This window comes from Oncorhynchus nerka, linkage group LG28 (genome assembly GCF_034236695.1).
Source record: "Oncorhynchus nerka isolate Pitt River linkage group LG28, Oner_Uvic_2.0, whole genome shotgun sequence".
NCBI lineage: Eukaryota > Metazoa > Chordata > Actinopteri > Salmoniformes > Salmonidae > Oncorhynchus > Oncorhynchus nerka.
The window spans coordinates 52,343,070-52,356,779 of NC_088423.1; the positions used below are offsets into that span (position 1 = coordinate 52,343,070).

Consider the following 13,710-nt stretch of genomic DNA (forward strand, 5'->3'; position numbering starts at 1 on the left):
TCTCAAGACACAATTCAGTGCCGGGCTGTTTAGCAAGGATACTGCAGGATTCTCTATGGAATCTACAGACCCTTCCACCGGTGCAAACAAAGGACTGGCTGCACGTGCTTGCTACTGTGCCGAAAATTGAGAGTTTCATCCGCTAGGGCCTATACACTCTGACATTTTCCTTCAAGAACGTTTACTCTTAAACTTGATTGATTTAAGGCTAAAATTAACCAGGGCCAAGGATGAGTTTTCTCTGATGTCTGCCCAAGACGGTGACTTTAGTTTAAAAGTGTTGGGGGCAACGCTTTTTATAAATAAAGTGTCTGTATCTCCGGCCGTTCGTCTGGGTCATTCACAGGCTTTGATGAAAGGAAATGTCCTTTACCCTCGCCAAAGAATTACCATTTAAACCTTTGGCATACCGGTGGGCAGTAGATCTGTAGTCAAGAAAACCTTTTTTCTAGGCCCTTTACCCCGCTTCATGGTTATGGGTTTGGTTGATCACACCTCTAATACAGACAGCTTACATAATTTTTATTTTTATTTTCAACACTTCAATGCAGAGTATGTAGCTCTCTGTCAGGACGGACGTCAGGTCCCTGCTAAGGCTTTCCAACCGCAATTTAATAACAACATGTCACGTTCTGACCCTAGTTCTTGTGTTATTTGTTTGTTTTAGTTGGTCAGGACGTGAGTTGGGTGGGCATTCTATGTTTTGTGTTTCTAGGTTGGTTTTCTGTGTTCGGCCTAGTATGGTTCTCAATCAGAGGCAGGTGTCGTTAGTTGTCTCTGATTGAGAATCTTACTTAGGTAGCCTGGGTTTCACTGTTGTTTTGTGGGTGATTGTTTCCGTGTCTGTGTTTGTTCGCCACACGGTACTGTTTCGGTTTTTGTTCACAATTATTGTTTTGTAGTCATTGAGTGTTCAGTTTATGTTTTAAAATGAACAACCATGGAGACTTACCACGCCGCTTCTTGGTCCGATCCTCTTCAGACGAAGAGGAGGAAAACCCTTACACAACATATCTGTGTGAGAATTTTACAATCTATTCCTGGTTACCGGGAGGCATCTAAAAGCTCTCTCTTAACCTATTGACAGAAATGATTTTGCAGAGGGTTACACCCTCTGTATGCTTTCAATTTATCACCTGATGATGACACCTCAGGAAATCTCTCTGTGGTGTCCCAAGGTACCCTCAGGCTGGAAATGTGTTTCCGTACATCTTTAGCCTGTACAGTTAGCATGATTGTTTATGCATGCTCTGATTCAATCTTGGAAGTGAATGCCCGAAGACAAGTCTTAGTGGATTTTTATTAAGGACCGTTGAGCAAAGACATCAATACCCAAGAGCTAGAAGTTCTCATGAGCCGCTTGATTGGAAAACTATTTTGTGGAGTGTGGGCTTGTGATGAATTACCTATTGAGAAATGGCTGGAGTGACCGGCCATGTTTCTTGTCAATACCCATCCTAAACACATGCCGGGTGAACATTGGCTAGCTGTGAAATTAGAAGACGGAGGGGAAAAAATCTTTTTTTTTTTTATTCCTACGGCTTCCCCCCCGGATTTTCACATTTCCTCAAATCTATTAAACAATTTTTGACCAAAAATTGATCAAAGATCTACTACAGCATCAAACAAGTACAAGATAACCTTTCCACTACATGTGGTCAACACTGTGTATTCTACCTATGCCAAAGAGCCCGTCGAGTTTCTTTTGAAGATGTTATGTCTCTTTATAATGATGATTTAAGAAGTAATGATAGCGTTGTAGATTGTTTTGTTTGAAAATATCAAAAGTGTTAAAGTATGTGTCCTTTAAGACCCTGTAATCAAGGCGTATGCTCACGTCAAATGTTTCAAGAATGTTAAATTGTATAATATTTCAAATAAAATTTATTGAATTTAATCAGAGTCATTCAGAAGTCTAACCACCCTGAGAGATTAGGAAAAGGTCCGGAGACGTTCAGGGGTGTAAATGAGTTATCATCAGTCCTTTCAAAGGGGGGAGGGGTTGTTAGAACATCTTTAGGGGTGCTGTAGCTCATTGAAGGTTTTTGTTTTAAGTTTGAATCTGTTGACGAAGCTCATAGTTTGGTACACCTGAGAGAGTGGAATGTTGATTGCCAGCGCCTTAAGAAACTGACACCACCCGAGAGGTCGTCTGTCATAAGCAATCTTGCAGGCTGCCGTGGTACTTTTAAGCAAGTCCATCATATGAGAACCCTTTTTTACTTTATTTTTTATTTGACCTTTATTTTACTAGGCAAGTCAGTTAAGAACAAATTCTTATTTTCAATGACGGCCTAGGAGCAATGGGTTAACTGCCTGTTCAGGGGCAGAACAACAGATTTATACCTTGTCAGCTCGGGGATTCGAACTTGCAACCTTTCGGTTACTAGTCCAACGCTCTAACTAGGCTACCCTGCCGCCCCTTGACAACAGCGCCCTGAAAGATAAACTCTCCTTTGTCATTCCGAGTAGCGGCCCCCTTTGAGTCTTTTGGTTGGTCTCTCTCTCACCTTGTTTTACCAAGGCCAAATACCTTTGCAAAAGTTGTGTATTTTTGGACATTACCATAGGGGTTCAATCCTTTTTGGTTCAAAATATCCTTCATGGCCGTATCGAAATCATTTCCCGCTGTTTCTCTGATATTTTCAGGACCCTGTAATTGCTGTTTAAGTCTATCCAACTCTTGTTGAGGCACCAAGTACATTTTATTTGCCATCACACATGGTGTTCAACCCCCACGTCTGGCAGCAATAAGGCTGGTGATGAAGGGCACGGTGATACTTAGTAAAGGTAGAAGAAAACCCCCAGACTGTTGTATGCTATGTCTTTGCTTGTGAAGGCTGGCCCTTTTATTGGCAAAGCGTTTGATCGCGGTCTTTCTTGGGTCAGGGTAAGTGGAATGCGGCCTTTGAGAAGATTCAAAGCAATCTCACATAGGGATAATATGAGATCTGAAGAACAGTGACCCACGATGGCATTCTGTTCTTTAGCGGTAGCCCCAACTAGGCTTCTCAAGAGCGGCAGGTTTCTTTTTAAACGCAGAGACATAGCGGTTACTTTTTAGGAATGTTAGCCGCCAGCCACTCCCATGGGAACAAGCCGGTTCGGCGCCTCAGGTGTTCTGGAGTATTTGATTTTAAATCCATGATGAAATAAGAAAATGGCACTTTGGTAGCGTCCTCATAGCTCTCCACAAAGTAGGATTTCCTTCCTGGGTACATCTGCTGAGCTAGAGTGTTTATTTGTAGTTTGTCTCTAGGGTTATTGAACAAAACCATGTAATTGGCGTTTAAACTAATGGTACGGCTATTTTTACCTTGGTGAAACACATTCTGCACCAAGTAAATCACGGACAGGTTTCTATGATGAGCATATTGGGTAAAAGCTTGTGCAATTTCAGGATGTTCGCTACCTACAAACAGCATATCGTCCAAATCCAGCAGATTGTTTTTATGAGGAGGTAAAAGTTCATCATCAGACAGGCATCATGCAGGTACTCCTTCAACAAACTTGATTTTTTATTTTCTTCAACAGCTCATCATACAAAGGTTGATAACATGAATAACACCACACAATATTGTCAGGTTTCTGAGATAATACATGTTCAGAATTCACTCAAATACTTTTTACAAAACAAGTTTTACCGCTATTGGATGGGCATGCGATTAAGGCCGAAAATGGTAGTTGCAACCGGAGATCAAAACCTTCTACAGCAGCCATTATATCTTAAGCTTTAAGACACACGGGTCTTGTAACATAAGTCAGTAGCCAAAGGGCAAGGTGGTCTATGACAAGAGATTGCTTTTAGAGGGGCATTCCTTAGATGGAAGGCCTTTTTATCTCTAATAATCTTTTTGTAGGAGCTCAAAATATCCAAGTCACTATTCCCGTCGTTTATGAACCCCTCGACCAAGCATGTGATTGATTCCAAGTTTACACGCGGGGCATTTTCATAGTTTTGAGTCACGCCTTTGGCTTTCAACACCATGTGATTGTCTTTAGTCCTGTTAAGGCTTTCAATGTTTTATTGACGGATTTCTATGGATTTGCATATGACTGTATGCATATGACATATGATGCCGTAATAGGGAAGAGGAATCTGATCACGCCTATTGGTAATCTTGATCAATTATTGATCCAAAAAGACACACACCTGTTATGGGGTTAATTCCACATCTGTTTGCATTGCTTGGTAGTGTATTAGCATGGTATGAGACAAGATAACTAATACAATTTAAGTAGTATAAAATAAACAGTATTATCCTAAATTGCGAGATGATTAAAAAATATACAGTGGGGCAAAAAAAGTATTTAGCCAGCCACCAATTGTGCAAGTTCTCCCACTTAAAAAGATGAGAGAGGCCTGTAATTTTCATCATAGGTACACTTCAGCTATGACAGACAAAATGAGGAAAAAAATCCAGAAAATCACATTGTAGGGTTTTTAATGAATTTATTTGCAAATTATGGTGGAAAATAAGTATTTGGTCACCTACAAACAAGCCAGATTTCTGGCTCTCACAGACCTGTAACTTCTTCTTTAAGAGGCTCCTCTGTCCTCCACTCGTTACCTGTATTAATGGCACCTGTTTGAACTTGTTATCAGTATAAAAGACACCTGTCCACAACCTCAAACAGTCACACTCCAAACTCCACTATGGCCAAGACCAAAGAGCTGTCAAAGGACACCAGAAACAAATTTGTAGACCTGCACCAGGCTGGGAAGACTGAGTCTGCAATAGGTAAGCAGCTTGGTTTGAAGAAATAAACTGTGGGAGCAATTATTAGGAAATGGAAGACATACAAGACCACTGATAATCTCCCTCGATCTGGGGCTCCACGCAAGATCTCACCCCGTGGGTTCAAAATGATCACAAGAACGGTGAGCAAAAAACACCCAGAACCACACGGGGGAACCTAGTGAATGACCTGCAGAGAGCTGGGACCAAAGTAACAAAGCCTACCATCAGTAACACACTACGCCGCCAGGGACTAAAATCCTGCAGTGCCAGACGTGTCCCGCCGCTTAAGCCAGTACATGTCCAGGCCCGTCTGAAGTTTGCTAGAGAGCATTTGGATGATCCAGAAGAAGATTGGGAGAATGTCATATGGTCAGATGAAACCAAAATATAACTTTTTGGAGGGAGTTGAAAGTCCGTGTTGCCCAGCAACAGCCCCAAAACATCACTCCTCTAGAGGAGATCCGCATGGAGGAATGAGCCAAAATACCAGCAACAGTGTGTAAAAACCTTGTGAAGAATTACAGAAAACGTTTGACCTCTGTCATTGCCAACAAAGGGTATATAACAAAGTATTGAGATAAACTTTTGTTATTGACCAAATACTTATTTTCCACCATAATTTGCAAATAACTTCATTAAAAATCCTACAATTTGATTTTCTGGATTTTTTTCCTTCTCATTTTGTCTGTCATAGTTGAAGTGTACCTATGATGAAAATTACAGGCCTCTCTCATCTTTTTAAGTGGGAGAACTTGCACAATTGGTGGCTGACTAAATACTTTTTTGCCCCACTGTATGTAGGCATCTTAATGCACTGAAAGATCTCTCACAGCTGCTTTACTGGGATGGTTAGCGCGGCCTGTATGATTGCTTTCAGTGATGGGAACATATCAGGGTCTAACAGTTTAAACACACAGGACATGTCAGAAGTGACATTTTTCTTTTTTGAGAGGTAATGTTTAGCAAGAATTACTTCTTCTGGCTTGAGAAAAATATGACATGCTTGTCTTGTGTGGACCTCTCTATGCTCTCTCTGTACCTCCTGCTACTCTCTCTCGCTCCCATCTCTTCTTTGCTGTCTGTAGTTCTGCTTTCCTGGAGCTCCTATATTATTACAGAGATGGCATAGTCTCAGAGCCTTCTCAGTGAGTATTCTGATCAGACAAACACATACACAAGCAATATACAGTTGAAGTCGGAAGTTTACCTACATTTAAGTTGGAGTCATTAAAACTTGTTTTTCAACCACTCCACAAATGTCTTGTTAACAAACTATAGTTTTTGCAAGTCGGTTAGGACATCTACTTTGTGCATGACACAAAGTAATTTTTCCAACAATTGTTTACAGACAGATTATTTCACTTATAATGCATTGTATCACAATTCCAGTGGGCCAGAAGTTTACATACACTAAGTTAACTGTGCCATTAAACAGCTTGGAAAATTCCAGAAAATTATGTCATGGCTTTAGAAGCTTCTGATAGGCTAATTGACATCATTTGAGTCAATTGGAGGTGTACCTGTGGATATATTTCAAGGCCTACCTTCAAACTCATTGCCTCTGCTTGACATCATGGGAAAATCAAAAGAAATCAGCCAAGACCTCAGAAAAAAATTGTAGACCTCCACAAGTCTGGTTCATCCTTGGGAGCAATTTCCAAACGCCTGAAGGTACCACTTTCATCTGTACAAACAATAATACGCAAGTATAAACACCATGGGACCACGCAGCCGTCATACCGCTCAGGAAGGAGAAGCGTTCTGTCCCCTAGAGATGAACATACTTTGGTGTGAAAAGTGCAAATCAATCCCAGAACAACAGCAAAGGACCTTGTGAAGATTCTGGAGGAAACAGGTACAAAAGTATCTATATCCACAGTTAAACAAGTACTATATCGACATAACCTGAAAGGCCGCTCAGCAAGGAAGAAGCCATTGCTCCAAAACGGCCATAAAAAACACTGGTTTGCAACTGCACATGGGGACAAAGATTGTACTTTTTGGAGAAATGTCCTCTGGTATGATGAAACATAATATATAACTGTTTAGGCATAATGACCATCGTTATGTTTGGAGGAAAATGGGGGAGGCTTGCAAGCCGAAGAACACCATCCCAACCGTGAAGCACGGGGGTGGCAGCATCATGTTGTGGGGGTGCTTTGCTGCAGGAGGGACTGGTGCACTTCACAAAATAGATGGTGACATGAGGATGGAAAATTATGTGGACATATTGAAGCAACACCTCAAGACATCAGTCAGGAAGTTAAAGCTTGGTTGCAAATGGATCTTCCAAATGGACAATGACCCCAAGCATACTTCCAAAGTTGTTGAAAAATGGCTTAAGGACAACAAAGTCAAGGTATTGGACTGGCCATCACAAAGCCCTGACCTCAATCCTATAGAAAATTTGTGGGTAGAACTGAAAAAGCGTGTGTGAGCAAGGAGGACTACAAACCTGATTCAGTTACACCATCTCTGTCAGGAGGAATGGGCCAAAATTCACCCCATTTATTGTGGGAAGCTTGTGGAAGGCTACCTGACACATTTCACCCAAGTTAAACAATTTAAAGGCAATGCTACCAAATACTAATTGAGTGTATGTAAACTTCTGACCCACTGGGAATGTGATAAAAGAAATAAAAGCTGAAAGAAATCATGCTCTCTACTATTATTCTGACATTTCACATCCTTAAAATCAAGTGTTGATCCTAACTGACCTAATACAGGGAATGTTTAATTGGAATAAATGTCAGGAACATTGAAAAACTGAGTTTAAATGTATTTGGCTAAGGTGTATGTAAACTTCCGACTTCAACTGTAGCTAGCTAGATGCTAAATAATTGTATTGTAATCACATACAAAATCTATTCACTTACTCCTGCAAATACAGCTGTTTCTGTGTTTGCCGAGCTGCATCTCTCACCCTCTTTCTCAAGAATAAATACCATATGTCCATCTTCTATAAATTATCTGTCAGTGCAGCTTTTGAGTCAACATGTTGAAATGTAAGTTACTCGAATATGGCTTACTTGTGAGTTCAATAACTCTGAATAACATCTTCATGAGCTAACAACATGTGCTATAGTAATAGCATGATAATTAAAATATTTAAAAAAGTTTATCTCTTGTTCCCAACTTTGCGCGCGCCAAAATATAATTTCTTAGGACAAATCAAAAATGACTTTGGAAACCCACTTGGACTCCTCCTCATAAAGTGCCACCGTACACAGACGTTATGGTTTTAGGCAGCACTAAAAGGGTAGGGCACATGATTGGAGTGTTCATTGCAGTGTTGCCTAGTTTGTTTTACACCATGCCAGCAGAGGAAAAGAGTCGGGGCTAAGGAAAAATCAGTCAGGGCTAAAGCCCTGAAAGCCAGAGTCTGGTGACTCCAATGCCCATGGGACTGGAGATCGGTGGTGTCCGGTGAGAGAAAAGCAGGTTGAGTTTGCCGGGGTTAGAGTAGAACATAAAGTGTTGTATCCTGAAGCAGTGAAGAGAGTGGTAAAGAGAAAGATGGGTACAGGGTGAGGTTGGCGGCAGCTGCATTGAAGTATTCGGGATTGAGAGATTTTACTGCAGAAGATTTGCAGGGGGTGTTGAGTGGTAGTGTTCTGTCCTCCCAAACCGTTGGCATGGAGTAGGATTAGGTAGGGGTAAATTGTAGAATAGGGTGGTGCTTTTCACTTTTTTGTGTGGGCAAATAGCTGGCAGGGTAATTCTCATTTTCCCCAATTTTGTATTTACTGGACGTTAATGTTGGTCGGCCGTGACTGGCCTCACACTCCAGTACAGTAGGTGGCGGCATACACATCCAAAAGTTGGATGCGAACCGCCAACCCAAAGAAGAAGATGTCCACTATCTTGGTTATGGAACTCTACTATCTTGGTTAAGGAATTGTGTTTTGCCACAAAATTCCGGTTGTGACTGGTTTGATCCAGTCTTCTGAGCATGCGCAATCGGTGTAAACAGGAAGAAGCTGCGAAAACAGGGAAAATCTAGAAGACGAATATATATTCAACGGGGAAAAAAATCATAATGTTCATTGATTACTCGTAATTTTATTATTTTAGTGCACGAATATGTCAACGAATATTATTCTGAATTAAGTATTTTAGCACAGCGGTACACGACGATAGTCAGCAACGTTACATTAGATAGACCTTTTCTTTATTTTTTTTACAGATTGGCAACTAACTGAAGCTAGTAGCTTTCGTTTCGTTTTACTAGAAAATAGTTTGCAAGAATCTAATTTGGACAGACAAGTCGAGCAATATTTTTTCACACCTGCGGCCTGTGAACAACGCCGGGGATTGTCAGTAAACTAACGTTACACGGTTCATTTCCCCTCTCCTTTCAAGTCGTCCGGATGGCCTGCTAACCTATTGTCGGAGTTTCGGGTCAGACTCCCCTCGTCCAAGCACGTTTTTTCCCCTAAACCCTGTCTGTTGCTAGCTACGATAACAGACAGTCTATAGAAATGGTTCAGAAAGGTAAGGCGGTGGTGGGGACGTCTCAAGTGGAGGTTGAGGCGAGCCCAAGCTCGGGGCCGTCTGAGGCTGGTTCAGATGCCCCTGGCTCAGTGGAAGAACCGAGAAGCATCGGGGTGGAACTATCGGTCCGCAGGAAATTCATCAGTGGAGTCGTGGAGGGTGAGTAGAACATATTATATTGAACAAAAATCACATTGATTTGGTATAGCTAGTGATTTTCGTGTTGTGATGTTGATGCATACAATATTTGCATACTGGTCAAATGCAGAAAGAATGCCAGAATAATTGTGATTATGCAGGACACTTATTAACACTCCATTGTACTATTAACAACTGCTCAAGGTCGATGACCCATTCGGAGGAACTATGGGATGTCATTTATTTTTAAATCGATCACGGTCTGCTTTCCCAAAAGCATCATAAGGCAATCATTAGAAACTTCGTAGGATCAATTTAAAGCTGCAATATGTAACTGCTTGGGCCACCTGACCAAATTCACATAGAAATGTGAGTTATAGATCTGTCATTCTCATTGAAAGCAAGTCTATAAGAAGCGATCTTGTGTGCAACTGCAGCCCGCAATTTGGGGTGTTCCTGCATGTGGGCATTCCACATGCAATGGGATTCATGACCCCCCCCCCTCTAGCATCCCATTTAATGTATTATTTTTATTTTTTCGCCTCCCGGAGTCCTTGCTAGCTAGCGGGAGCGAAACCGGTAGACAGTGTTCTTCGCTCCCGCCTGCCGAACACCTGCACTCACTGTAGTTAACAGAACAGTGGGAAAACACTGCCTGACAGGCGGGGGTGAAAGTACACTGTACCGGTCGCCTCCCTCCTCCTGCTAGCACAGCAGGTGAGAGGCTGGGGCGACACCAGCATGAAGGACACAGTCTACCGGCTACCTAGTTGTCACCCCCACCCCTTCTTCTGGGTGGTTTATCAGTGGCTGGCATACAACGTGATTGTGCATTAACGCCACCTACTGTACTGGAGCGCTCCCACCTCCCGCCTGTACTAGCTTCAAAATGTACCGACAGAGAAGTATAGAGGGTGTCCTGCATGCCCACATGCAGGAACGCCACGAATTGCAAGCTGCAATTGCACCCTTCTCCTAAGAAGCTGTAGATCTGAGTCACTTTAACAATTCTACCTACATGTACATATTACCTCAATTGCCTCGTCACCGGTGCCCCCGCACAATGACTATGTACCAGTACCCCCTGTATATAGCCCGGCTATTGTTATTAACTGATTTATTTACATTTGATTTAACTAGGCAAGTTAGTTATGAACAAATTCTTATTTACAATGACGTCCTACCAAAAGGCCTCCTGCGGGGACGGGGGCCCGGGATAGATTTTTTAAACAATAAATACAATATAATTATAGGCCAAAACATACAACACTACATAAAGAGAGACCTAAGACCACAACATAGCAAGGCAGCAACACATGACAACACAGCATGGTAGCAACACAACATAACAACAACATGGTAGCAGCACAAAACATGGTACAAACATTATTGGGCACAGTCAACAGCACGAAGGTAGAGATAACAATCCATCACACAAAGCAGCCACAACTCTCGGCAAGAGTGTCCATGATTGAGTCTTTGAATGAAGAGATTGAGATAAAACTGTCCAGTTTGAGTGTTTGTTGCAGCTCGTTCCAGTCTCTAGCTGCAACGATCTGAAAAGAGGAGCGACCCATGGATGTGTGTGCTTTGGGGACATTTAACAGAATGTGACTGGCAGAACAGGTGTTGTATGTGGAGGGTGAGCGCTGCAATAGATATCTCAGATAGGGGGAGGCTTTAGAGGGTTTTATAAATAAGCATAAACCAGTGGGTCTTGCGACGGTTATACAGAGATGACCAGTTGACAGAGGAGTATAGGGTGCAGTGATGTGTCCTATAAGGAGCATTGGTGGCAAATCTGATGGCCGAATGGTAAAGAACATCTAGCCTCTCGAGAGCACCCTTACCTGCCAATCTATAAATTATGTCTCCGTAATCTAGCATGGTTAGGATGGTCATCTGAATCAGGGTTAGTTTGGCAGCCGTGGTGAAAGAGGAGCAATTACAATAGAGGAAACCAAGTCTAGATTTAACTTTAGCCTGCTGCTCTTTAATTATTTGTTATTCTTATCTCTTACTTTTTTAGGGTATTTTCTTAAAACTGCATTGTTGGTTAAGGGCTTGTAAAGTAAGCATTTTACTGTAAAGTTTACACCTGTTGTATTTGGCGCATGTGACAAATAACATTTGATTTTATCTGTTCTAATTGTTCTCTCTGTTCTGTGTGAGCTATTTCTTAGCTTCCCTTTACTAAGTTTCAATCTTAAGTTTTGTACACCAGCTTCAAACAGCTGAAAATACAATATTTTTGGTTATGGAAAATACATTTTACAGTTCTTTTAGATGGTACAATGATTCTCTACACTAGAGAATCTACACTGCTTGTTTTGTCACATAAACTGAAATTAGGTGAACTATTAGAATTTTAGCAACCAGGAAATTGCTGAGCGTTTCCTGCATAGTGCTTCTTTAAATCTTCGAGCTGTTCCCCAAAGCCATTAACTTTGTATTTGAAAAGTTTGTAATCTAACGCCTGCCTCAGACCACTCGTTGGATCAAATCAAATTGTATTAGTCACATGCGCCGAATACAACAGGTGTAGACCTTATTGTGAAATGCTTACTTATGAGCCCCTAACCAACAGTGCAGTTAAAAAAATATATATGATTAAGAATAAAAGACAAGTAATTAAAGAGCAGCAGCAAAAAAAATAACAATATATACGGGGGTTGCCGGTTCCGAGTCAATGTGCAGGGGGCACCGGCCAGTTGAGGTAGTATGTACATGTAGGTAGACTTATCAAAGTGACCATGCATAGATGACAACAGAGTGGGGGGGCAAGGCAAATAGTTTGGGTGGCCATTTGACTATTTGTTCAGGAGTCTTATGGCTTGGGGGTAGAAGCTGTTTAGAAACCTCTTGGACCTAGACTTGGTGCTCCGGTACCTCTTGCCGTGCGGTAGCAGAGAGAACAGTCTATGACTCGGGTGGCTGGAGTCTTTGACAATTTTTATGGCCTTCCTCTGACACCGCCTGGTATAGAGGTCCTGGATGGCAGGAAGCTTGGTCCCAGTGATGTACTGGGCCGTTCTCACTACCCTCTGTAGTGCCTTGCGGCTGGAGGTTGAGCAGTTGCCATACCAGGCAGTGATGCAACCAGTCAGGATTCTCTCGATGGTGCAGTTGTAGAACCTTTTGAGGATCTGATGACCCATGCAAAGTCTTTTTAGTTTCCTCAGGGGGAATAGGTTTTGTCGTGCCTGCTTCACGACTGTCTTGGTGTGCTTGGACCATATTCGTTTGTTGGTGATGTGGACAGCTCTCAACCTTCTCCACTGCAGCCCTGTCAATGAGAATGGGGGCGTGCTTGGTCCTCTTTTTCCTGTAGTCCACAATCATCTCTTTTGTCTTGATCACGTTGAGGGGGAGGTTGTTGTCCTGGCACCACGCGGCCAGGTCTCTGACTTCCTTATAGGCTGTCTCGTTGTTGTCGGTGATCAGGCCTACCACTGTTGTGTCATCGGCAAATTTAATGATGGTGTTGTAGTCGTGCCTGGCTGTGCAGTCATGAGTGAACAGGGAGTAAAGGAGGGGGCTGAGCACGCACCCCTGTGTTGAGGATCCGTGTGGCGGATGTGTTGTTACCTACCCTTACCACCTGGGGGCGTCCAGTCAGGAAGTCCAGGATCCATTTGCAGGGGTAGGTGTTTAGTCCCAAGATCCTTAGCTTATTGATGAGCTTTAAGGGCACTATGGTGTTGAATGCTGTGCTGTAGTCAATGAATAGCATTCTCACATAGGTGTTCCTTTTGTCCAGGTGGGAAAGGGCAGTGTGTAGTGCAATAGAGATGCCATCGTCTGTGGATCTGTTGGGGTGGTATGCAAATTGGAGTGAACAGCTAAGTGCGTGGTTAGATGTTGTTTTTTTTGGTTTATCTGCCTCTCTGTTTTTCTTTGTAATGGCAGTAAAAAATGTATAACATTTGTTGGCACCTTCAATTATTGCACATTTTCTCATAAATAGTATATTTCAACACTGCCTGCTAAACTAAACCAACCAGAACTCCTGTACATACCCCTTGTGATGAAGGTAGCCAATGGCCTGCTTCTATCTACGATGTAAACACAGCCTCTTGTGAAAACGCTAGCTACTGTCTGATGAAGAGGAACAGATATAGGTAGCTAGCTTCCAGACTGAAATAAGAAATATATGTTTGAGTGCATTTGAAATATGCCATATGAATGGTCTTGTTCACATGAAGAGGTAACTACGTTGACCATTTAGCCAATTTATTGAAAGCTAGCCAATGTTTTAGACTAGCCTTCTACTGTAAATGTCAATTTGTGTTTCATGAGCCATCTCTTTGTCAGTGAGTTCAATTGTTGAATCATG

General features: G+C 42.2%; 1 protein-coding gene across 1 annotated transcript in view; it reads left to right on the forward strand.

Moving 5' to 3' along the window:
- The first annotated feature begins 8,685 nt into the window (after positions 1 to 8,685).
- The window catches only part of LOC115113408 (protein O-GlcNAcase), a 34,036-nt gene continuing 29,011 nt past the window's right edge, over positions 8,686 to 13,710 (forward strand). Inside the window, exon 1 of the mRNA XM_029641002.2 lies at positions 8,686 to 9,395. Coding sequence (XP_029496862.2) covers positions 9,224 to 9,395 — 172 coding nt within the window. The 5' untranslated portion in view covers positions 8,686 to 9,223. The remainder of the gene's footprint in view (positions 9,396 to 13,710) is intronic.